Source organism: Anoplophora glabripennis, unplaced genomic scaffold, assembly GCF_000390285.2.
Source record: "Anoplophora glabripennis isolate ALB-LARVAE unplaced genomic scaffold, Agla_2.0 scaffold59, whole genome shotgun sequence".
Lineage (NCBI taxonomy): Eukaryota > Metazoa > Arthropoda > Insecta > Coleoptera > Cerambycidae > Anoplophora > Anoplophora glabripennis.
This window is the reverse complement of record NW_019425991.1, coordinates 504475-528970: the sequence shown is the minus strand read 5'-3', so window position 1 is coordinate 528970 and position 24496 is coordinate 504475. Positions and strand designations below refer to the sequence as shown.

The window sequence follows — 24496 nt, the reverse complement described above, 5'->3', positions numbered from 1 at the left end:
GCTATTTACAAATGGAAAAGTGATCCAGATGCGTTCCAAGCGTTTCGCACAGGAAGTGACGTTGCAATGCCACGCCGACTGTCGTTCATCGAGCCAGCAGTGACGATCGAAGCCAACAGCGCTTTCTCCGCTTAAACGACATATTATTTGTCGGCCATTTTACGGAGTTGTGACGAGTCTGAGAGGTTAGCGTAGTGCTACGCTAAATTTATTTATTTTGAGTGTGTCTGTGTGTCTGACTGGTTTGAAAGATGTCGATTGAGTACCTGCAAGTGGCCGAGGACGAAGGGGAGGAACCCATCGAACTGCCTTCGGAAGATGACGGTACACTTTTGCTGAGTACCTTGGCGGCGCAATTTCCCGGTTCGTCGGGATTAAAATATAGGAACCCGGAAAGCAAGTCTTTCAGGGGAGTAAGACTGAGCGAGGGACGGCTCCATCCGCCCCCCGAAGGCGGATGGGGCTCGCAAGTGTTCTATTGCGTTTTTCCCAAAGGTTAGTAACGCTGCGTTATTTTGTAATCGATACCCCCACACAGTAGCCGACGCGGACAGATAAAGCAATGTCATTACTCTACACATTGTTGTTTTATTTAAATGTAATTATAGAATTGGTTAATTTTGAGTGACTGTTTTGAAGTTTTACTTAATTACAAACTTCATTTTGGCTTCATTACAAGCTCCTTTGTATTTTGGTTTTTCTTTCTTGCCTGTATAGTTTTTAGCATTACACATAAATGATAGCTTTGTAATGTCACTGATACATTTTCACTGTAGATTCGTTAATTCTTAAAGCAATTGGTTTCCAATTATCCTATTGACCCCCCCCTTAATGATGTAGTAGCATGCGCCTGAACATACTACTCCTTTAAAGTGCCGTTTTTCTAGAAAATAAAAGGAAAAGCGATGACAATCTCGAAAACTCCACGGCGAAAACCAAACGCATGGAGACGAAGTTGCGTTGCACCGACCTAATAGTGCTGGGTCTGCCGTGGAAAACCACGGAACAGAACCTGAGGGAGTACTTCGAGACTTTCGGCGAGGTCCTCATGGCCCAGGTAAAGAAAGACCCCAAAACCAGCCAGTCGAAGGGGTTTGGGTTCATCAGGTTCGGCTCGTACGAGTCCCAGATGAGGGTGCTCGCTCAGAGGCACATGATAGACGGGCGATGGTGTGACGTTAAGGTCCCAAACTCCAAAGTAAGCGAGTTGTAAGTTTCCCAGTAACCGTTGGTGACTCGGGTCGTTTTTTCGATTGCAGGAGGGTCTCATTCAGCAGGTGCCATGTAAGGTGTTCATCGGTAGGTGTACGGAGGACTTGACGGCCGACGATTTGAGGGAGTACTTCGGCAAGTTCGGGGAGGTTACGGACGTTTTTATACCGAAGCCTTTTAGAGCGTTCAGCTTCGTCACGTTCTTGGACCCGGAGGTCGCACAGTCGTTGTGCGGCGAAGACCATATCATTAAAGGTACGCTTAATAAAGGTGAGGGAGCTCGAAATATGTTAGATGTATACGGCGTTAAACGTGTTGAATCATATACTCGATGTATTAATGCCAGTTCCGACGTTGGTCGGAACGGTTGTGTGGTCACTAATTTTGGTGCGTTTTTAGTTCAAGTCAATGACAACGCAAGAATTACTGACCACTTAGTTATTTTTGAAAATTTTTATAAAAATTTCAAAAGCGTATGGAGATTTTAATGAAACTATTACAATTACGAATAATTTTGAATTGACAAAGACAAAGTTAGCAGGCCACTTTTAGCAGAAAAGTATTACAGATTTTATTACATTTTTGTTGCTATCTTGTTAACACTCAAATGAATTTTGTACCTTAAACTTGCCCATTACATCACAGCACGACCCGTCTGTCACAATACGTTATTGTATCACTTAAAATCTTGAAAACGAAAACACAATACACTGTACCGTCACTAAACACTGAAAGAAATAACTTCATAAGGTTACTTACACCACACAAAGGTACTACACGAACACATTTTCACGAAACGAAATAGTCGAATACTAAATAAGAATGGAACAGACGATATATCGGTCAATCCTATTCCGCCGGATTAACGTGGCAGTTTGTCGTTTACTCACCATATCAGAACACGTGCAACCTTTGCATGTTAACAGAACAGCGGAGGCTAGCCTCCGCACGTCATTGACATCGACATCGATATCTAGGAACTTTATTATTGATTATTTTTTTAGTATTTGATTCAATTGTATTTGATTATTATCATCATAGGATACTCTGTGAGGGAGATGTTGAGCTTTTTGGAATTTTTAGGAGTGTCTGTGCACGTCTCCAACGCAGCGCCCAAGTCGGAGTCCCGCGGGGGCGGCGGTTACGGCAACCGAGACATGCGCGGTGGCGGAGGACACGGCACGAACCGCGGCGGTGGACAGGGAGGTCCCGACGGACCCGGGATGTACCAGCAGAGGTACAACGGACCCGGACCCAACCAAGGCACCTGGGCCAACCAGGGGGGGCCGAGGGGCAACCTGGACATGCCCAACCTTCAGGCCTTAGGTGAGTCGATTTCTTTTTGTTCGTGGGGTGATGGCGGTTTATGCTGGATTCGGTTCGGCGGAGGTGAAATATACGGGGTGTAATTTTGAATGGGGGTCGATTTATACGGAGGCTGCTTTTGATTTTAGAAACGTGTGTTTGTTTTTTCAAATTGCGTTGTGAAAGTTCAAAAGTGAAATGTTCTTAACCTTTTTTTTTTTTGTAATTTTCGTGCTTTTGTTAGTGTAAATTCAAATCTAGTCCAGTCGGTATCTGTTTTAAAACTAGGTTCTATGGATGTTTCATATAATAACGCTAATTTTTATAGAAAATAGTTCTAAATATTAAACGCTATTTTTTATTGAAAATAGTTCTAAATAAATATTAAATGCTAATTTTTATTGAAAATAGTTCTAAATAAATATTAAACGCTAATTTTTATTGAAAATAGTTCTAAATAAATATTAAATGCTAATTTTTATTGAAAATAGTTCTAAATATTAAACGCTAATTTTTATTGAAAATAGTTCTAAATAAATATTAAACGCTAATTTTTATTGAAAATGCTTCTAAATATTAAATGCTAATTTTTATTGAAAATAGTTCTAAATATTAAACGCTAATTTTATTGAAAACAGTTCTAAATATTAAACGCTAAGTTTTGTTGGAAATAGTTCTAAATATTATGCAAAATGACAATTGCGATATGCGCCTGCTGAAAAAGTTGTACATAATTGTTAACGCAAGAAAATGTAAAAAGAAAATTAAAAAAGGCGCATTTTTCTCCCTTCTTTCATGAATAACTCGGAGAATATTGACAGAGAAAATAGTCGAAGGAAAAAAAGTTTCGTTTTGAGTTTCTTTTAAAAATAAAAGTGGCTCGAAATTTTTATGTGCATTATTGTTGCTGCAATACAATATAGACTGAAAAAAGGTTTGTGGAAAAATATGTTTTTTTCATGAATTTATTTATAAGTATAATTCTGTATTTTCTTAATTAACAATCGAATTGTGCGAAATCTACCCAGCCGATTTCGATGAAAAAATTTCTGCAATACTATCATACCATGAAGTACTCAGAACCATACTTTTTATATGGCTCCTCTAAAGTCTAGGTCCGAAATGAATTAATGAAAAAAATATAATTTCTAACGAATTTTTTTTCGGTCTATACTGTATTGCAGCGACAATAATGCACATAAAAATTTTGGACCACTTTTATTTTGAAGATAATCTCAAAACGAAACTATTCTTCCTTTGACTATTTTCTCTAATGTCAATATTCTTCGAGTTATACATGAAAGAAGGGAGAAAAATTTGCCTTTTTATTTTTTTTACATTTATGTACAACTTTTTCAGCGGGCGCATATCGCAATAATCATTTTACATAATATTTAGAACTATTTCCAACAAAAATTAGCGTTATTATATAAAATATCCATCACTAAAATAAATGTTTTTATTCTGTTGCTTACAAAGGTCTTTGATTTACAAAACTTAACTCTAAATGTTCGTTGTTTCATTTGAACTAACAAAAAAAAATATGCTGACATTATAATCCTATAAAAGTCACATATTTTTATGAAATCATGATTTTCCCTTCCAGTGAATTTAAAAAGGTAACAACGGGCAGCGCTGGTAAGCAGCACCAAGAATTCGGGAACCGCCCAGTAACGGCGTAGACAAAAGTACGAATTACACCCTGACTGTTTAATTGATTTTAAAAAATAATAATATCGGAGTAGTATGCTGGGAAACACGTGTCACTATCCTGAATAAAAATTACACCCTCTATTTCTATAGTTCCGCAATCGAAGGTGCGTGGCCGCTCGTCTTCCCCTCACTCCGCCTAACCCCGCTGCTTTGCACGCCACATTTCATCTAACAGTTTTTACGTTTATATCTAGTCGACCTCCTCACTCCCGCCTCCTTCGTTAACGGTCCCAATTGTCCGAATCCCTCGAAAGGTTCAGGTAAACGCGCCCTACGTTGGCGAGATTAAGATCTGTGAAAAAGGACGCCCCCCATGTAACTCAGGTATATTTTACAGGGTATAAGAGAGAATGGGTGGTGCGGAAATATGACGTAAATGATTGAAGTTGCCGAGCTGTTGGTGTCTCTAGTTGACCGTTCTAATATAATTGTTCCCCATGAAGTTGTTGTATGCCGTTAATAAATGTATGGTTTTTCTGTAGCGATGCTTATTTCACACGAGACGATCGAGAGTTAACGAATTAATTGTGTTGGGTGGTTTTGGTCGCACGTTTTTTCTAAAGCGTCAGAAATTTTTCGAGAAATTTCACTTGTGTTCTGTAGGGAGTAACTGGAATCGTTGGCCAAACGTAATCACTTTCTTTGTAATTAAAAAAAAAACATTTTCTTGACAATGAAGTTTGGCTCAGGATTTTAGTTGTACCCTGTGCAGAAATTGTCTTTAAAATGTGAAAATATCTCGGTTTTAATAACAAAGCAAGTTTTAAATAAAAAAATTTTATTTCGATTTCATTTAAACAAGTCGTACGGCCAAAATTTTGAGTTAAAAAATGTTAGACGGCGACAAGTGCCACTATTTTGAATGAAGAAGTGTGGCAGTCGAAACGGTAAATGGTTAAAGTGATGCGATGATTGCGACGTTGAACACGGTGCTCAAGAACGAAGAATGTCTTGTATATGGCTAAAAAAAAGAAAATTTCGAGGCATAACTCAATAAATATGAGTCAGAGTATGAGTAAGTTGAAAATTTGATTGATTTTATTTCTATTATCGAGTGATTTTTACGAATGTATTCTGCCCTTTACTTTCGCGTCTGTGTTTTAAATGTAGATGTTACCCCGAGGATGGAGTGTAGTAATTTTCAGAAACCTTTTTCGATATGTAAATAGGGACAAATTTTGTTACAAGGTTCTGGAAAACGTTACAGTCCATCGCTAGGGTGCAAAAGATGAATTGCGACAAACTTCAAGCAGCGACCTTTCGATTTTTCCCTCCCAATCGGCGTAAAAGATCTGACAAATCGATTTACATGTTCTCATGAAAATCAGTAATCTGCGGTATGTTCGGGAAAGAGTGCAGAAAATTCAAGGGATCGTCAGTCATCCCACACCAAAAATAATGCTGTAATTATTTCTTATTTGCGATTTTTGAAAATTAAACAGTTTAATATTAAAGATTATTAAAAAAATTTACAAAAAGGTACTCTTCTTTAGTTAAAAACGAAGTTACTTTGGGACAATCCTAAAAAGTAGTTCAAATGTACCGTTTTTGCACTGTAATATACAGGCCAGGTCACACATTAGTAGGTCAAGCCGTTACCCACATATTCTTTGGACTAAAATAATGGGACCTTTCTGATTTTAAAATATCAAAATGCGAACGGAGGGGAGGGGGGTTGCAGTACCCATGGACCCCCCATTTTTTACCCATTACCATTTTTTTTGAGTATGCCCAGGCATTCCGAATATTTTTTTTAGATCAAGCAGCACTTATTCTATTTTTTTCACTCAGTAAGATTTAAATTTTTTGATTTGAGGCCTCGTTTACGAGATATTCTCATTTTTTTGGATACGTGACATCAATTTAGTCGACGATAGACTTTAATTTTAGGAAATTTATGAAAAATTTCTTTTATTTGGTACCGATACTGATTAAACGACAGTTAAAGAAACGAATCGTATAAATCTTTCATATAGTCCCAAAAATAAAGTCTAACGTCGACTAAATCGATGTCGCGTATCCAAAAAAGTTACAATATCTCGTAAACGGGGCCCTAATAAAAATCTTACAGTGAAAGAAATAGAATAAATTTCTAGGCTGTGTTGCGTTTAATTTCTGACGGTTCATCGTTAGATATAACGAAAACGGTACCATCTTTAGTTACTTTGTAATACTTTGGTGTAAATATCATGCAAGATAACTTACCGTTGCTCCTTAACCTATTGGTCTAAGTGCCTCGGATCCGAACCATCTTCCGGTACATTCACTACAAATAATTCGTCAGAGGATCAACCTATTTACAGCAATTCAAATTTACCTTATTTCGTTATTCGTGTATTGCATTCTGTAGTTCAAAATTATGTGTTTACTATGAAACTCAGTGAAGTGTCGTTGTGTGCATGTCGATGGGAAGATTAAAACATCTTTAACTTGACAGTTTGGCGACTAAACACATTTTACAATAATAATTATAGACTAGGCGGTATCTGTTTTGGTTTGGGTGAATCGTTATCCACGGAGATTTTTGGATTTTTAGCTTTCAAATATCACTAGAAATGAAAATTTTTCTATGCGCATAAAAAAAACGTGGGCTTAACTTTTGGCGGCACAGTATGTTAAAAAAATTTGAAAAATGTCATATTTTTCTTTTTAATTATGTATCTTTTCAAGAGTTGATTTTAGGCAAAAATGGAAGAGAAAAAAAATGTTTGTAATTAAATTTTTTACAAAATATGACTAGTTACAAATCGGATGAATGGCCAAAAATAAGGTTAAAAAACATTACTTTTTAGATAATTTTTTTGGGGTCTAAATTGGGTATAGGATCTTCATACTTGGCTCGAGAAAACTTCATGTTATGTAGAAACATCACACCGAATTTCATCAAAATCAGTTCGATAGATTTTGCATAATAATTTTGCAATCCAGATTTTGAAAAAAAAATTGCAAATTTTCAAAATTTTGCACAACAAAAACCAAGGCCCTTAGACAATTAAAAATTTAATCACATGTAGAAGAGCGCTCAAGCTTTCAAACGCTTTTTGAAAAATTCGAATCTGTCAATTAGGAGAGCTCTGGCGCTTGTTTAAACATTGGTCGAATTTTTGTACTTATAAACAATTAGAATATGTGAATATTAAATCAAATCAAATGTTTTAAAGCAGGTTTTAAAAGTTATTGAGTTTTTATAATTAGTTTATTAATTGAATCATAATTTCTTTTGTGATTAAAGTATAATTCAAAAATTATTTATCGTTTAAAATATAAACAAATGAGAAATTAACTCACTATATTACTAATTTTCGACATATTTTGAAAATACTTAAGTGTTGTTTATACAATTTTAGAATTTTTAAATAAATTTGTTTTTGATCTTTGATAAACAGTAGGTATATAAGTTTATGCACTTCAGTACATTTGATAATATAAAAATTTCGAGCAGGCTGAAGCGGCCGCACTCTCTGCTTCCCCTCCACCACCACCCGTACAATTTTCTTGAATATTTCGCTTGCATAAATAACTTTAAAAACGTTTTAAAGTAGATTGCCAATGAAGAAAAGTATTGCAAACTTAGACTTGGTAAGTACTCGGAATACCAAAGATATTTTTCGAAAAATTTGCCTGGATGTCCCAGTACATTTAATGTAAATGACGGTTAACTTTGATCGACTGTAACTACGTAATTAATTGACCAATCAATTGTTTTTTTTTTAAGTCTTTCCAAGAACTTTTAAAACCTATTTTAAAAAATTTTATGTGGTTGAATATTCACAGTTATTCTAATTGTAAGTACAAAAATTCGACCAATGTTTAAACAAGCGCCAGAGCTCTCCTAATTGACGGATTCAAATTTTTCAAAAAGCGTTTGAAAGCTTGAGAGCCCTTCTGTATGTGATTAAATTTTCAAATATCTAAGGGCCTTGGTTTTTGCTGTGCATAATTTTGAAAATTTGCAAATTTTTTTTTCAAAATTTGGATTGCAAAATTATGCAAAATCTATCTAACCGATTTTGATGAAATTTGGTGTGATGATTCTACATAACATGAAGTTTTCTTGGGCCAAGTATGAAGGTCCTATACTCAACTTAAAGACCCCAAAAAAATTCCCTAAAAAGTAATGTTTTTTAACCCCACTTTTGGCGATTTTTTCGAATTTTACAATAATAATCATGATTCATTGGATTTGTAACTAGTCATATTTTGTAAAATTGATGAACTTAATTTGTCATACTCGCAATTTCTTCCTGCGCTGGCATAAACGATCGCCTTTTACACGGACAAAACTTCTCAAAATATATTAACAATTAAGGGTCACTCCATACATTAAAGTATTTATTTATTTATCAACTGTAGCAAATATCCATGTTCACTGGCAATTGTCGGATAGCGTTCAGAGCGTACCGAAATAAAAACATCACTTCAGCCCTTTGGAAACATTTCTAGGCCTTCCAGGTTGCTGGGTACCTTTCCCGTGGCTTTTCGTGAGACTCTCATCTCCTAACCGTCCCAAAACTAACAATCCCCCCTCCAATGCCGTCTCTGAGACTTAAGTTCAAAATCAACCGAACAACCTACGACCGTACCCCCGACGAAATTCACAATGCAGAAATTTATGCTATTTAGGTATAACAGGTCAGGGACAGCAGGGTAGCAACCAGCAGAGTTGTAACCCGTTAGGGCTGGGACTGAATCTGGGCACGATACCCATGAACCCGGCCATCGTGGCGGCCGCCCTCAATCAGGCGGGATGGGGCCTCATCGGCAACCTGCAGAACCAACCGGAGCCCAATTTTAACCAGGGCGGGTTCAGCAGCGGACCTAATAATAGCAACGGTAAGTACCGAGCGGTTGTCTGTGCGATTCGATTTTTTACGACAGTTTGTCACGAATTTTCACAACAGTCCAAAATACCGACTCAAATTTTTCTTGTTTAAATAAAATGTCTGTACGTTTAAGGAGGTATATCGGGGTCCGAGGGAAGTGAGGAGCGCAGGGGGGTCCTATCCTTTTCTTATGGGACTAAAGCCCGCTGACAATTTGAAAAAATTAAATTCTATTGAAATTATTTGCGGTAGACATTATCTATATAGCAAAGAAATCTACTCGTATGCACATAACATACATATCGACTAATTAACAACGTAGAAATATCATATTTAAGTAGTCATTAAATTATATTTAATGAACGCATAAAGACTATGTAGATGTGGCAACGGCGCTAATAATTGACTAGCAGTTGTACACACTGCGAACCTACAGACCTCGAACATCCGAGATATTGCGCGTCAAATTTGGGTAAAGATGCGACCGTGTTCAAAAATGTATTGTGTGTAAACTATGTACAATATAATTGTTATATATAGCAAATATATCGTATTATCCTCGCGAAGATTTGTATCCTTTATTTAAAATCCGTAAATCATGTGAACTGGTAAAACAACGAGAATTATATTAATTTAGTTCTAAAGAAATGAAATGACACTCGCGCCCATCTCTCTTCCAAGTCAAAGAAAATGTTGGATGCAATTTTGAAGGTTCTGTGATAGAAATTACATTATTACTCACTGTTCGTGTTTTTAATCTCTATTTGAGTAATGTTACAAAAGTTTTGCAATTATAACTAATTTTTTAGATATAAAGTTTGCTGATAAATATTTATGTTCTTTTGTTATTCCATACAAATACTTTTATCTCAAGTATTACTAATTATATTAATCGAGTAAGGAAAACTTTATGTTACCCTAAATATTGCTGGGTACGGATTATGATGTTTTTATAAACCATTATATATATTAAAAGGATTTATCAACTGTACTTTTTATTCCAATAAATATATCGCAGCTTCCTAGCCTTTTTTAATTAATCTAGTTTTTTAAAAACATTACAAAAAATCATCAGTTGTGGATAATTTATTGTTGATAACAATTTACATGGGATTTAGGAAAAATGTATATGTTTGAAATCAATTTCGTTTTTATCAAGTCTTTCAAATGTATTTTCTCCTTGCTGTCAGCTGATTGCGACGTTGCCACATTAATCCTCAAGTCGGACAGAAATGCAATTATTGGTTTTACATAAAAAATAAGACAATACTGTGTACTATCTATGGAAAAGTTTTGTTTCACAATTTCTACATTTTCTCTGTTATGGGCAAAAAAAAGAGCCACACCGTCCATCTTCTATGTTAAAATGAACAACTTTCAATAATATCTCAAAATCTAGATTCAAAAAAATATGACGCACATAGGGAGCACTGGATAATATGCTATATATATTTCAAGTACATCTGTGCATTTGAGTAAACCCGATATACCACCTTAAGGGAAATTGTTTACAAAATAAACTCTCCTATGCCAGAGTTCCAAAATAGCAGGCAGTAAGACTCATAAATAAACCACACCACAATGTTTACAGGTTCCTAATCTGATCAAAATAATTTTGTGTGTTCTCTGTATGGATATTGTAATGTGCCGTTCATTTTGCACAGTGTTCCAATATGTTCTGCCTGCCAATGTTCTACTATTACAAGACACCATTTCTAGCTTTTCTTATCGTGTAGAAGAAGAGACATGGCCAGCAGTGCAGTTTCATTTCTCTATTTGTCGGTTTCCAGCTTACGTGTTTCCTTTCTTGTCATAAGTGCGAAAAATGTGATTATTTACTATTTTCTCAATTTGTCAGTCTTCAGTTTAAGCGTTTCCTTTCATGTCGTATGCGTGCAAGTGGGAAAAAAGTATTTCCACAGTTTTGTTATTCTAGTGTGTTTTTAAAAACGAAATCATGTGCTAGTACCAATCCATCAGGGTAGTCGTATATGGGCTAATTTTACAGATCAATTAATAATACATATAAGGAAACTATATCACGAATCGCGGATGTACCGGTGAATGATGTTATGGGAGTGGGGGTTTCTCGTGCGTTATTCACCGTACCGATCTGTGCGTTGAAAATGAGTCACTGCCTACAATTTTGGGACTCTAATATAGACAAAATTATCACAGCATTAAAAATGGGCTCATTTTTTTAGTGTCGAGGTAATTTTGTACGGATGTTCAGTCTAAAGGAAAACTTTTTTCGTCAGTTTATAAATGATTCTTCAATTTTGTTGTATTTTTCTGTTGCGATGATTGTGCGGTCAGCAGCGGGTGTTATCACATAAAGAAATTCACCAGATACGTACCCCGATCCACATAAATTGTATAAATAGACATTTTACGCACATTTTCCCCAAGATAATTAGACATTACCTCTTTCCCTTATCAGAGCGGATACTAAAATTACATATAAAGTCCAAAATATGTATTGTCTAGTCTGTCGTCAAAAAGTAAACATTAAAATGTAACAATTCCTAAAGGAGTGAGCTAAGTATAAATAAAAGTGAGTGCAAGAGGATTTCAGTATAGAAGAAGCTTATAATAATGCCGGCATAACCGCTGTTTTGAGAGTGTCGAATGAAAGAGTCTGATTGACTGAAAAAATTTTCTGTAACTGAAGCCTGTGAAAATGGTGGTTGTAAGAGTTGTCCATGAACGATTTTCAGAGGGAGGTTGATTTTGAATAAGAGTAGGTGTGATTGCGGTAGATTTTTGTGTTTGTGGCATGAAATAATCTATTCATAGCGTAAAATAGTCACGTCAAGGTTATCCGGAATGCAAAAACATTGTGAATGGATTATATTTCGCTTTTTGTGTGAAATCTCGACATTTTCCCGTCCCTACACGGCTGATATTTTGATTCAATTGACTGTTACCTTTTAAATGAGGATGCATGTATGTATACCTTTCAAGATATGAGAGTTCATTTCGGGTTTTTCTCAAAAAAAAAATCTAATTTAAAAAGTCCCAATGCGCGGCGAGTTCACTTTGTTTTATCATTTTTCAAATCAAATCGCATACAGGGTGTCCCCAAATTTCACCGACAACGTTTGACTGCATATTGACGACGATAAATAGATATGATTTACGAAAAGAAAGTTAAATAAAAACTTTTTGGGTTTTGAGTTACAAGCCTTCAAAGTTGCCAAAAAAAACCTAATTTAATCGCATTAAAATTTTGGGGCATTTATTTGGACTATTATGGCGTATTATTTCTTAAAACTTTAGTCAAATCTATATACTAGGTGATAGTTTTCTCCGGTTACCTCTCCCTTTTAGTGGTTAAAACTTTTACAGTGGTCGTATTTTTTTAAAACGGGCAGAAAAGGTCGTTTTATTTAAAAAAATATTGTCCCTTGAGAAAAATGGCATTATTTGTAGGTCTGTACATTTCGGTTTGCGTAGCAGTGTCACGGATTTAAAACTTTTAACTCAGTAGACGACAAAAACAAGATTGCTGTGGCTATCAGGTAATGTCATTATTGTAATGTTTCTTTATGATTCCCATCACTCCACACATGACCGATATTTTTTTTTAAATAAAACGACCTTTTCAATGTTGCTGTAAAAGTTTTGACAGCTAAAAGGGAGAGGTAACCGGAGAAAAATTATCACCCAGTATATTGATTTGACTAAAATTTTAAGAAATAATACGCCATAATAGTCCAAATAAACCCTCAATTAATTTTGTTCTTTGTACATGCTTAATAAACAATTAAAAATACTTGCCTGAGTGGGACACAAAATGCACAAATTTTGAGGTTAAGATACAAAACAATTGCATTTCTTTCTTAATAATTCTTGATTTGCTTAGATCTTGTAAAATTTCCCTTCCGAACTATGTAAAAGAAATTTCGTAAAATAAACCATTACAGATCTTCATGTTCCTCTTTAGTTTAGAGCAAAATGGGCATGTGTCTCAGTTGATTTTAATTTTTGTACATGTTTAATAAACTACAAAATACAATGTGCCCAGTTTTTGAGGTTAAGGTAAAGAAATAATTGCAATTCTTAATGTTCAGAGGAAAATTTGTGCCAGGCCGACTTGATTTGCTCATAACTTGTAAAACTTGTGTGGAGTGATGAGAATCCTAAAGAAACACGACAATAATGACACTACCTGATAGCCACAGCAATCAACATCTTGTTTTCATCGCTTACCGAACGCAAAGTTTTAAATCTGTGACATTGCTACACAAACCGAAAAGTACAGACCTGCAAATAATGCCGTTTTTCTCAAGGGATAATATTTTTTAAATAAAACGACCTTTTCAATGTTCCTGCCCGTTTTAAAAAAATTTGACCACTAAAAGTTTTGACCGCTAAAAGGGAGAGGTAACCGGAGAAAACTATCACCCAGTATATCGCTTTGACCAAAATTTTAACCCGTGCGGTAAAAGGGTTATGAAGTTATTAATTAAATTAGTTGTTTTTTTTTTTGGCAACTTTTTAAAGGCCTGTAACTCGAAAACCAAAAATTTTTTATGCAACTTTTTTTCGTGGATCGTATTTATTTATCGTCGTGAATATGCAGTCAAATGTTGTCGGTGAAATTTGCGGACACCCTGTATACACGATATCAATAAAAAAAATTGTAACATACTTCAGAAGAGCTGGATAAACATCAACGTCTTGTCCTGCTTACACTACCACCCTCAGGATCACTGTTTTCTTTTCAGCAGGCAGCAATCAGAACGGCGGCAACCAGGGGGGCAACAACCCCGGTTTTTTAAATTGGATGTCGCAGGGCGGGGGTCAGAGCAATCAGGATGGCGGGCAGTGGCCCAGGCCGCCGCCCCAGCAGTCCCAGGATAAGGGCTTCTTGAAGTACGATTAGGCTAATAATCGGTAAGTACCGTTTGAATTCTCGCGGTGGTATATCTCGATCGAAATCTCAATTGGATTTTTTATTGCCCAAGGTCAACTTGGACGCTAAAATGTCGCCAAAGTGACATTTTGGCATCGCCGTATCTTATCTCGTAACAATGTGAATCCGTATATCTTCAGTTTATTTTTATTGCAGGCAGGATTGTTGACTAAGAACGAGCGCGTTTGTCCATCAGTGAAAATAGGGATAAAGATGCCATTGTCTAATAGGAAATGAGGTGAATTTGACGCCAGGTTAATTAATTTTGTGTTTAAAAAAGACTTGTCGGAGGGCTCGGGCAAAGCTTCGAAAAAGAACTCCGTCGTGGAAATAATGCTTAGCGAGCGTGTTTTTTATAGTGTAAAAATCGTAGCGAATGTTTCTCTCGTCTTTTCGCCGCTCTGCCCGTCGCTTCTCCGGCTCGGTGTAAATGTGTAAAAGATTTATCTCCGTTTAGAAAACTAGTGTGGAAAAATCAAGTGTGTATTTATAAACAGTTATCATGTGGATGGGACTAAGTGGTAAAGATTTTTTTTGTATTAATTCTAAGTAAGGATTTTTCTCCTCAGTAACTTAATTGTAGTTATGGCTGGTTAATATATGCATAAATCTTGAGTGATTTCAGCTGGTCTGTTTTTTATCTGTGCTCTAGACACCATCACCGCTTCCTCTCTGTAGAATATTCCTTTTCGGTTTTGAGCAGAGAAAGCCTCAATCGATCTTGATCTTTGTACATGCTTAATAAACAATTAAAAATACTTGCCTGGGCGGGATACAAAATGCACAAATTTTGAGGTTAGGATAGGAAACAATTGCAATTCTTTCTTAATAATCCTTGATTTGCTCAGATCTTGTAAAATTTCCATTTCCCCGGCTTTTTAAAAGGAAATTTCGTAAAATGAACCACTACAGATCTTGATGTTCCTCTTTAGTTTTGAGCAAAATGGGCCCGAGTCTCACTTCTCAGTTGATTTTAATTTTTGTACATGTTTAACAAACTACAAAACACAATGTGCACACATTTTGAGGTTAAGGTAAAGAAACAATTGCAATTCTTAACGTTTAAAGGAAACCTTGTGCCAGGCCGGCTTGATTTGCTCAGAACTTGTAAAACTTCCCTTCCCGACTCTCTTTAAAAGGAAATCTCCTAAAAAAAAAAAAACATTGCAGATCTTGATGAGTGATTCTCTAGGTATACTTCTAAAACATATATTTATTTACACGTAAATAGATTTGTTGATGAAACGTGTCGAGGTACTGGCTGGTGAATGGTAAGAAAAAATGTCAAAATGGTAATGTGGATGTGTACTTGTATTTATTTTATTTTGAGGGAAGCAAGTTGTAAAAATGGTTTTTTTGTGAGTGGTATATGGGCTGAGGTGGGACGACGATGTGAAGTAAGTTTTTCCGATTGTTTGAATCACTTTTTTAATCACGATCACACACCCGTCTTACTGGGGGTGCCGCCACGGGCCGCTTCTGCGCCCCCGTAGCGGTGCCCTCTTTATCGGACAGACGTTTTGCTGTCACTTTACACTTAATTGAGGCTGCTGACGTCGAAAATAAATTTCTGTTCCCTATTTTTTGTAACACGTATCGTTTTTAACTTTTTTGGCAAATACGGAAGGAATTTATTTTCGACTGGACGTTATTATCGGAGTAAACTCTTTGGGTCTAGAAACTATGTTGTAAAATTAACGGATAAGTTGAAAAAGTTTACTCTGACAAGTTCCTGTGTGGAAGCGCAGCCAAAATCAACATTTTGCTCGATGATATCATAAATGTTTGCAATGTTGCGCCAGTTCATAAAAACGAACTAGAAAATTTCTGTTTTCTATTAAAAAAAGGAGTTGTTTTGTCATCGATAGAGATTGCCGTTGGTAAGTGGTTACGTTTTTATGGATTGGCTCAATTTGCTGACTTTTTTTGTTCATGTAGAAAAAAAAATGTGTCAAAAACCTTCGAAAATTGACGTTTAGTGGAATTTAAAGGTTCAGTATGTACAGGGTGTTTATTAAGTAGTGCACAAATTTTTTTAGCGATTTTAAACCAAAAGGATTATATGGGTCTGCAAATCGATAGTTTTCGTGATACAGGGTGTTGAAATTAAAAAGAAAACGCTTTCTGGTGTGGCTGAAGACATTTGATACGGATTGACGAGACTTGGGCTTACAATTTACGTAATTGAAAGTAAAAATCCATGAATTCGGGTATAAATACGTGTGGCGGAGATAATGGGAGTTACTTTCACTAAAATCCGCAGAAATTTTAAACCACTGAATATATTGAAAATTCTAATGTAACTCCTTGTGGTATTTCCGATAAAAAAAGGTGTATTTCATTTTATTTGAAAAACAATTCGTTTTCGGTTATTTACTTTTAACTTTTATAAATGGCGCCAAGCACGTTAAATCTAATTTTATTTTTTAAGTTTATAATTTTAAACTGCAAGAAAATAATTTCCGTAATTTTTTTCTGGGCTATTTCATTGTAACAAAAATGTAAAATTTCTCTCCATTGGTTTTTTCGGACTTGCCACGATTTGTTTGTATTTAAAATTGTATTTCTGACAAGAAAATCACATACATTTTTTTTTCTTTTGAAAAACAAACCATTTTAATCGTCAGTAGTCAATGTTGGAGATTAAGATCAAAGAAAACACTTATTTTTGCTTGTTGATGTCATCGCTCTATCCCGAGGATGTCACAATGTACAGAATCTGGAAACGTCAACAAGTGAAAAATGAGTGTTTTCTTCGACCTTAATCACCACCAATGACTGTTAATGATACTCTAGAACAGCTTGTTTCTCAAAAAAAAAAAAAGGTATGATCCACAAAAAAATTGTGCCAATTATTTTTCTGGGCTTTTAGTGATTCTATATGAAAAATTAACGCCACAGTCCCTTAAAATTTTTCCAAAAACTCGAAATTAGCAGATTTACCCAGCATAAAAAAGTGTTTTAATTAATTTTTTCTAATAACTTTTTGTGACTGTACCGATTTTCTATCACTGGCGTTCTTTTGTATTTACTTAATTTGGCGCATGTCGTACAACCCCAAAAAGACCTAAAAAATGATTTACAACTGTTTCGTTCGACGTTTTAAAAAATTTGGATAGCATGTAATTGTCAAAAAATCTTAAAAAAAAGGCCGTCTTGTTATACAGAGTGTCCCGAAATTCATGCAACTAAATTTGGTTACAGATGCCTAAGACAAATTTAAGGGACCCGTATTTTTTATTTTTACCGAGTGGCCCCCCTCTTTCGGAGTTACAGCCCCATGAAGTCCGCCCCTAAGAATAATATTTTTTTATTATATCTCAGAACCCTGTTGTACGAGAATCACTAAATTTGGTACACAGGAGTTTTATGACATGAGGAATCTGATGGTGCTACGCTTTTTGGCAGGTTCCCTTGTCTTTGGAAAAAAAAATTTGGTTGCATATTTAAATTTCTTAAAAATTATCAGGCCACTAGAAAGCCATTAAATTTAGAAACTTTGTCCCTTTATACTTTTTTCGTAAAACGCAATGTTTTCAAGAAAAATGTCGAAATGTGATCGAATGCATATCGTGATTCGCCATTTTCCTCAAAAACATTGCGTTTTACGAAACAAATATCAAGAGAAAAAAGTTTCTAAATTCAATGGCTTTCTAGCTAACTAATAATTAAAAAAAATCAAATTTGCTACCAAATTGTTCTGGTTCCAAAGACCCACGAAAAAGTATCTTAAAGGGGTTTCTCGCCAAAAAGCGTAGCACTGAGATTCTACATGTTATAAAACCCCTGTGTACCAAATTTAGTGATTCTCGTACATGATATTGAGATATAAAAAAGACTTCTTTGGGGCAGATTTCAGGGGGCTGTAACTCGGAAAGAGGGGGCCAGTTGGCAAAAAGAAAAAATACGGGTCCCCTAAATTTGTCTTAAGAATCCATGACCAAATTTTATTGCATGAATTTCGGGACACCAAATATTACGATAAAAACGACTTTAAACTCGCTTGAATTTATTGTTCAAAATTAACAAAAAAAGCCTTGAGAACAAACTCTTCATTAGAAACAAGTTGATAGGAAATTACGCACAATTTGAGGAAAATCGGTGCATTAGCAAAAAGTTATTAGAAAAAATTAATAAAACATTTTTTCTTTGACGCCCTGTAAGTTCACTAGTTTTGAGTTTTCGAAATGTTCTAATAGGACTTTGTAGCATTCATTTTTCATGTAGAATCACCCCCGGAATAATAACGCATCATTTTTGGATACTATTTTTTTTAATTCGATCAACTTTTTTTGTTTAATGAAGTCAGTGGGTCCATTAACGAAAGGTAAAAAAAAAGTAATATTCGAAAACGGTTTGTTTTTTGAATAAAATTAATCTTTTTTCTTTTGAATTTTCAGATATTCAGTGGCTTCGAATTTTTTGAGTTTTGAATGACAGTAACTGTTGCTGGTACACTTATTTATATCCGAATTCAACAGATTTTCACCTTTTACTAGATATATCATTAGTGCAAGTTTCGTCATTTTATATAACGGTATCTTCAGACATTTTTGATTTTTTTTTTTTAATTTCGACACCCTGTTTCCTAAAAACTATCGACATGCAAACCAATGTTTGTTTATACAATCTTTTTGTTTTACAATCGCCCTAAAATTTGCTGACGTAGTAAATTAACGTATACATAAAAGTTTTAAAATATACAAACTGTATACTGCTATCGATGAGAAAAGGTTTTCGTCCCATTCTAATACCCATTTATTTGAAATAGGTGGAAAGGCGAGCGGAGGCGGCACAGGAGAGGTGGATTAAAACGAAATAAAGAAGTATAAAAACACTTTTAATAATGTCATTTAAAAATATATTGTATATAAAACTATTTTAAAATAAATTTTTAAAATACAACTCTCAATATTCCTTTTAACCTATAACATGCATAATCGATATATTTTCAATGATAACGTATTGCTAGAGGGGCGGCCGTCCCTCTGGACCCTAATTTTCAAAGTGAGACTACAAAGAATTTGGTGGATCAATTAACGATATCCACTTCTTCGGTGAACACAGGTTTGTATTCCTCCTCGTCCAGGTTTTCCTCTTTCAGGATTTTTTGGATGCTCTCTGTCGCGAAAACGTATTCTGGTTCGGTTTTAATGAAGTCTTCGGCAGGGGGACCTGCCAAAATCTAAAAACAAAAACATACGATACAGTACGTTAAAAGAAGTTTGGAAAGAGGACTACAGTAAGCATATACCGTGAGCGGCAAAAGTATGGAATATATTTATTTAAAAATCAAATGTTCGTAATTTGCAAAATCGCTCGGACCCGTCAAATTATAATTTTAGTTGCGCATTTTCTGAAGCAATTTTCATTTATACGGGGTGACCCAAAAAAAAGTTATGAAATCAAGGCCAACTTTTTTAAATGGAAACCCCACTTTTTTGTATTTTTATTCGATTCTCCATGGAATTCTGATCATTTTTTACGAAACATAACCTGTACCTATCTTTAACCGTTTTCGAGATAATGGCGTCTGAATATAGAATATGGAAAATTTTAAAAAATTTCCCCGAGATTTACCCTGCTGGTTTTAAAATAAAACCACGTTTACTTTTCCATCTTAGATTTGTGTGGTTCACAGAAAGTTGCTTCAAATCAGAAAAATCCATAAGAAATAAGTGGTTCGGTGCTAAAAACTTGCAAAATAACCTGGCTCGTAATTTAAATAGTGACATTTAACAAAATCATATTTTATACAATAAAATTATGCGTTTTTAATTAAATTATACCTAAATACCTCACTTATATTTTTTACATTCAAGTCATTGCGTCCTAATGATCAAAATAAATCACCGAACCACTTATTTCTTATGGATTTTTCTGATTTGAAGCAACTTTCTGTGAACCACACAAATCTAAGACAAAAAAGTAAACGTGGTTTTATTTTAAAACCAGCAGGGTAAATCTGAGGGTAATTTTTGAAAATTTTCCATATTATGTTACACAAAAAATGATCAGAATTCCATGGAGAATTGAATAAAAATACAAAAAAGTGGGGTTTCCATTTAAAAAAGTTGGCCTTGATTTCATAACTTTTTTTTGGGCCACCCTGTATAAATGAAAATTGCTTCAGAAAATGCGCAACTAAAAATATTCGACGGGTCCGAGCAATTTTTCAAATAACAAACATCTGATTTTTAAATAAATATATTCCATATTTTTGCCACTCACTGTATATTGCTTGAATTTGTTGTCATTTACAAAAAAATGAGTGCCTTCAAATACATACAGGAAAAATTTTCTGATCCCATTTTGCACGTTAAATTTAGCATATCACCGATTGTTGGCATAAACGACATGGTGCGCCACTTAATAGTTTCAAGGTAACCTTGTGTTGACCTTGAAAGTTAAGATAAAAGTCAAATTCAAGGTCACCAGTATATCGGTTTCTTCATATCCTACAATCAGAAGCAGAAATATTTTTGGGGTACCCTGTATAATTAATATCTTTAAAACAAGAGTAATAAGTTTACGTTATTTGATATTTTTTTATGCATTTTGATTATTATGTACAGTCTTTCCGATTTCAATTGAAGAACCAGGAGGTTGGCAGTATGTACCAGCTTTGGTCGCTGATGCAGCAATTCGGCATTGAAATATTTGAAAAACTTGTTCCCATTTTTATTTAGCCATACAGGTCTAGTCGCCCAGTTGGGCGGGCAAACGCGGCACAAAAACAGCCGCACTGGGCAACTGGCCATAAATCCAGTTGTCAACAAATGGCCTAGCAGTGCGGTGCAGCAATGCGGAATTTGGTGTGATTCAGGTAATTTTAATTTATTGTCGGCATCTTCTATTAATAGTTTATATTACAATTATTGCGAAAGGGAGAAATAAGAGGGTTTTTGTTTACAACATGGCACTTTGGAGACCTTTTGAAATATAATAAAATTGTTTGAGGACATAAATAATTAAAATATGTTGTTGGCCAAATGAACATATAACAGAAATTTCCTACACATTATATACAATTATAATTTTTTACCTTTAGCATAAACCTTTTTTAGGGACGCCTATGAAACTCATTAAATTTTATTGCTAGGCGTTTTTATACATGTTCAACTGACTTTGGAAAGACTATAACACTCTTTATTCTAAAATATTAAAGAGCGTTCTCTGTATACTTCTCAGGTATTGCCGCGGGATCGGGTGCACGGGCGTTACACCTGAAGGCAGAGGCTACCGCTCTCCCACTATGATGATTTTACGGTGGACGTATTTAAAATATTTAGATTGATTTAAACGAGCCACTAACGTTACAATTTCTACTTCAATATTTGTATTCGAATTGATACCAACTATTATTTATACCGTTAGTGTTGAAATTGTACGAACAATTTTTACTGCAACGCAAAATTGAATGACTGACATCCTGCAGACATCAATTTCAATTTTTAATGCTCCTTTTTTATTTTTGCTTTTATGTGACACTCCAGTCCCAGCTAAAATTATGCACATTTTGCATTTCCAAAATAGTTTAAATTTTATTTGTCATAAATCAAAACCTGTACTAACTAGAAATAAATTGTATATAAAATTGTAACGGTAGTGGTTAAGTTATAAGATCGTACAGAAAATTGTATCAACTTCTGATTGGTACAATTAACGCAACGGTAGTGGGGGCGTTTTAGATGCATTCAACATTTGCTCTTTGTACCCTATTTCCTTTGGGTGGATTATTTTGAATATATTCGATCAACACGCTCTACTGTCAAATGGAATGAGCCAAAAATATATTTGAATGACTTCAACAACTAAGTTTAGTTAGTCCAGACGGTATCTGTTTCAGAGTCCATATTTGGGTGAATCGTATATCCACGGAGATTTTTGGCTTTTTGGCTTTAAAATATGACTAGAAATGAAAATTTTTCTATGCGCATAAAAAAATACGCGGGCTTAACTTTTGGAGGCATAATATGTTAAAAAAAATCGAAAAATGTCATATTTTTCTTCCTATTAATGTTAATTGTTAATTTAATGATCATTTCTATTGTGATTAAAGTATAATTCAAATATTATTTACGCTTAAAATATAAGCAAATGAGAAATTAACTCATTATATTACAAAAATACAAAATTATAGTACAAAAATTCTCCTAATTGACGGATTCGAATTTTTTAAAAAGCGTTTGAAAACTTGAGAGCCCTTCTATATGTGATAAAAATTTCAAGTATCTAAGAGCCGTATGAAGGTCCTATACCCAACTCAAAGACCCCAAAAAAATTCCCTAAAAAGTAATGTTTTTAACCCCATTTTTGACGATTATTTTGATTTTTACAATAATAATCATGATTCATTCGATTCGTAACTAGTCATAATTTGTAAAATTTTATTAGAAACATTTTTTTCCTCTTCCATTTTCGCCTAAAATCAACTCTTGAAAAGATACATAATTAAATAGGAAGAAAAATATGACATTTTTTAAATTTTTTTTTAACATATTGTGCCGCCAAAAGTTAAGCCCACGTTTTTTTTTATGCGCATAGAAAAGTTTTCATTTCTAGTGATATTTGAAAATCAAAAAGCCAAAAATCTCCGTGGATATACGATTCACCGAAACCAAAACAGATACCACCGGTCAAAATTGAAAATTGCTGTAAATACAAGTTATTTTTGGCCTCTGGAATAAAGTGCCGATCATAAAAAACCCGGCAGATGGTTTATTTGTCTGTTTTAGGCCATGTTTATACTTTTTTTCATTCATTCGTTAATTTCAGACACGTGTGTAGAGGAAAAGTAAAAATGCAATGCGGATAGCAATGTCACCCACTCGCAAGAAAGGTACAACCCGTGAATATACTGTCATGCCATCGGCATCCTAAATCTGTCCAACCAAAGCGGCCAAAAGCCCCGAAGGGAGGTTAAACGCATATATAATCTGTTCTACCGGCCACATCTACTTCATCGCCTATTTTCAAGGGAAACGAAAACCACGAATATATTGTCACGTCATCCGCACCCCAATATTCCCCCCTCCCAATGGCCAAGAACAAACCCCAAAAAGGGTTAAACGTGTCTCCAATCTGTTCCATTGACCAGTTCTCCTCCAGCCCCGTTTCTGTGGATGATAGAACCCACCTAACATTTTAGGTTTGTGCTACTAAGTTATACTGCACTTACCTCCGTTTTAATTGTCTTGCCGCAAGTCTCCAGGTCCGTTTCCAAGTGTTTGATCAAAGCCGATTTGGTGTAAAACCCGGCTCCGCAAAGTTCGCACCTGGGTTTCTTAACGTGTGTGTTCTGCACGTGCACCTTGAGGTTGTACTTTGTCGAGAACACTTTGTCGCAGACGTTGCACTTGACCGTGCTGTCCCCTCTGTGCGCCCTGAGGTGCTGATCCCGATTGTGCTTCTGACGGAAGGACTTTCCGCACAGCTTGCAGGAGAACGGCTTGGAACCCGTGTGGGTTCGGAGGTGCACCGTCAACTGTGTCAGATCTCTGAAGTTTTTCTGGCAAACCTTGCATTTCCTCTGTCTCCGATGCTTGGTGATGTGTTTGCGGAACTGCTCGATGGTGTTCGCCTGTTTACCGCAGTTGTAACAAATGAATGGACTGACGTAGACTTTGTTGTGGTAACTTGGATCTTTGAACTTGTTTTTGCAACCGTAACATTTATCACAGTTGAAGTTGGTCCCTTTTTTGCCAGATTCTGACTTTTGTTCAAGGGCTCTTTCTATTTTTATCACTTCTATTCCCTCCGTTTCCGACACTAAAAAAAAACGTGTGGACATAGGTTAAATGTTAATAGTAACATCTTACCACTGTTTATTAGTGTGTGATCATTGTTATTAACCGTTTTTAGATTCTTATAAAAACAGTTCAGATCTATTTTAGAATCAATGGTTTGCGAGAGAGTTAACAGCTTCTCTTCGATCTTAAGGCACTCGGTTTTGAAATTGAACGCAGCCTCCAGCAAGTTGATGCACCGCAGGCATATCACCGGATCTACAACCAAAAATATGTCCTAGAAAATTAAGGTATAGCTTGTTTGTTTGGTCTAAATAAACCTACTATCTCTGGTATGCAATAGCTTAACATCTCTAGGATATTGCAACTTTCTTCGTTTTCTTCTAAAGGCGACACAGTCTTGCAATATCGCGGGTGCTCTTTCCTGAGACACAGTCTGCAGATTAATTTGTTATCCATATCCATAAACTTTTTATCAAAATAATATCACATAACCTCTTATTCTTGGTACATCCTACGTCGTTAGATATTTGTTCAAGTTCACAGGATCACAGGAGGGGCTATAATTCTTTCTTCTTCTTCTTTGTATAAGAAACATATAGCTTCAAATTAAATTACAGACTGCTATATCAGTGCTNCGATTAATACACAGTCAACTCGGTGCCGGCCTGGGTTGCATTTGATGTGAGCCAGGAACGCGTGTTACCGTGAGTTATGGATTGATTTGCTTCTCTTATAAAAGGTTGAGTAAAAAATCTTTTTAAATTTTTTGCTTT

At 35.2% G+C, this 24496-nt stretch overlaps 2 protein-coding genes across 12 annotated transcripts; one reads left to right on the top strand and one right to left on the bottom strand.

Moving 5' to 3' along the window:
• Positions 1–81: 81 nt before the first annotated feature.
• On the top strand, positions 82–18862 carry LOC108906993 (TAR DNA-binding protein 43). 9 transcript variants are annotated; one of them, XR_001964315.1, is made up of 8 exons: positions 82–495; positions 888–1198; positions 1260–1482; positions 2296–2538; positions 8854–9063; positions 13784–13952; positions 14128–14209; positions 18743–18824. XR_001964315.1 is itself a non-coding variant. In XM_018710479.1 (7 exons), the coding sequence occupies exons 1-6, from the start codon at positions 252–254 to the stop codon at positions 13939–13941; spliced, it is 1374 nt and encodes a 457-aa protein (XP_018565995.1). In that variant the 5' UTR covers positions 82–251; the 3' UTR covers positions 13942–13952; positions 14128–14870. The 9 variants fall into 9 exon arrangements, 8 of the variants coding, with proteins under 8 accessions (XP_018565995.1, XP_018565988.1, XP_018565978.1 ...); XM_018710479.1 differs by lacking the exon at positions 18743–18824 and having other exon boundaries at positions 1260–1467; positions 14128–14870; XM_018710472.1 differs by lacking the exon at positions 18743–18824 and having other exon boundaries at positions 8863–9063; positions 14128–14870.
• Positions 18863–18981: 119 nt separating this feature from the next.
• LOC108907024 (zinc finger protein 283-like) lies at positions 18982–24268 on the bottom strand. Of its 3 annotated transcripts, none has more exons than XM_018710532.1 (4): positions 24045–24268; positions 23793–23997; positions 23153–23742; positions 18982–19156 (listed from the first exon to the last, which is right to left on the bottom strand). In XM_018710532.1, the coding sequence occupies exons 1-4, from the start codon at positions 24183–24185 to the stop codon at positions 19004–19006; spliced, it is 1089 nt and encodes a 362-aa protein (XP_018566048.1). In that variant the 5' UTR covers positions 24186–24268; the 3' UTR covers positions 18982–19003. The 3 variants fall into 3 exon arrangements, with proteins under 3 accessions (XP_018566048.1, XP_018566056.1, XP_018566063.1); XM_018710540.1 differs by having other exon boundaries at positions 23796–23997; XM_018710547.1 differs by having other exon boundaries at positions 23793–23985.
• Positions 24269–24496: the final 228 nt, after the last annotated feature.

Bases quoted from the DNA above. Each gene is read 5' to 3' on its own strand.
- LOC108906993 (XM_018710450.1), top strand. From the start codon at position 252: ATGTCGATTGAGTACCTGCAAGTGGCCGAGGACGAAGGGGAGGAACCC. The intron at 1,199-1,259 runs GTAAGCGAGTTG...TTTCGATTGCAG, and splicing joins TTAAGGTCCCAAACTCCAAA to GAGGGTCTCATTCAGCAGGT. The intron at 1,483-2,295 runs GTGAGGGAGCTC...TGGAATTTTTAG, and splicing joins TAAAGGTACGCTTAATAAAG to GAGTGTCTGTGCACGTCTCC.
- LOC108907024 (XM_018710532.1), bottom strand. From the start codon at position 24,185: ATGGATATGGATAACAAATTAATCTGCAGACTGTGTCTCAGGAAAGAG. The intron at 23,998-24,044 runs GTAGGTTTATTT...TTAATTTTCTAG, and splicing joins GCTATTGCATACCAGAGATA to GACATATTTTTGGTTGTAGA. The intron at 23,743-23,792 runs GTAAGATGTTAC...GTTTTTTTTTAG, and splicing joins TCACACACTAATAAACAGTG to TGTCGGAAACGGAGGGAATA.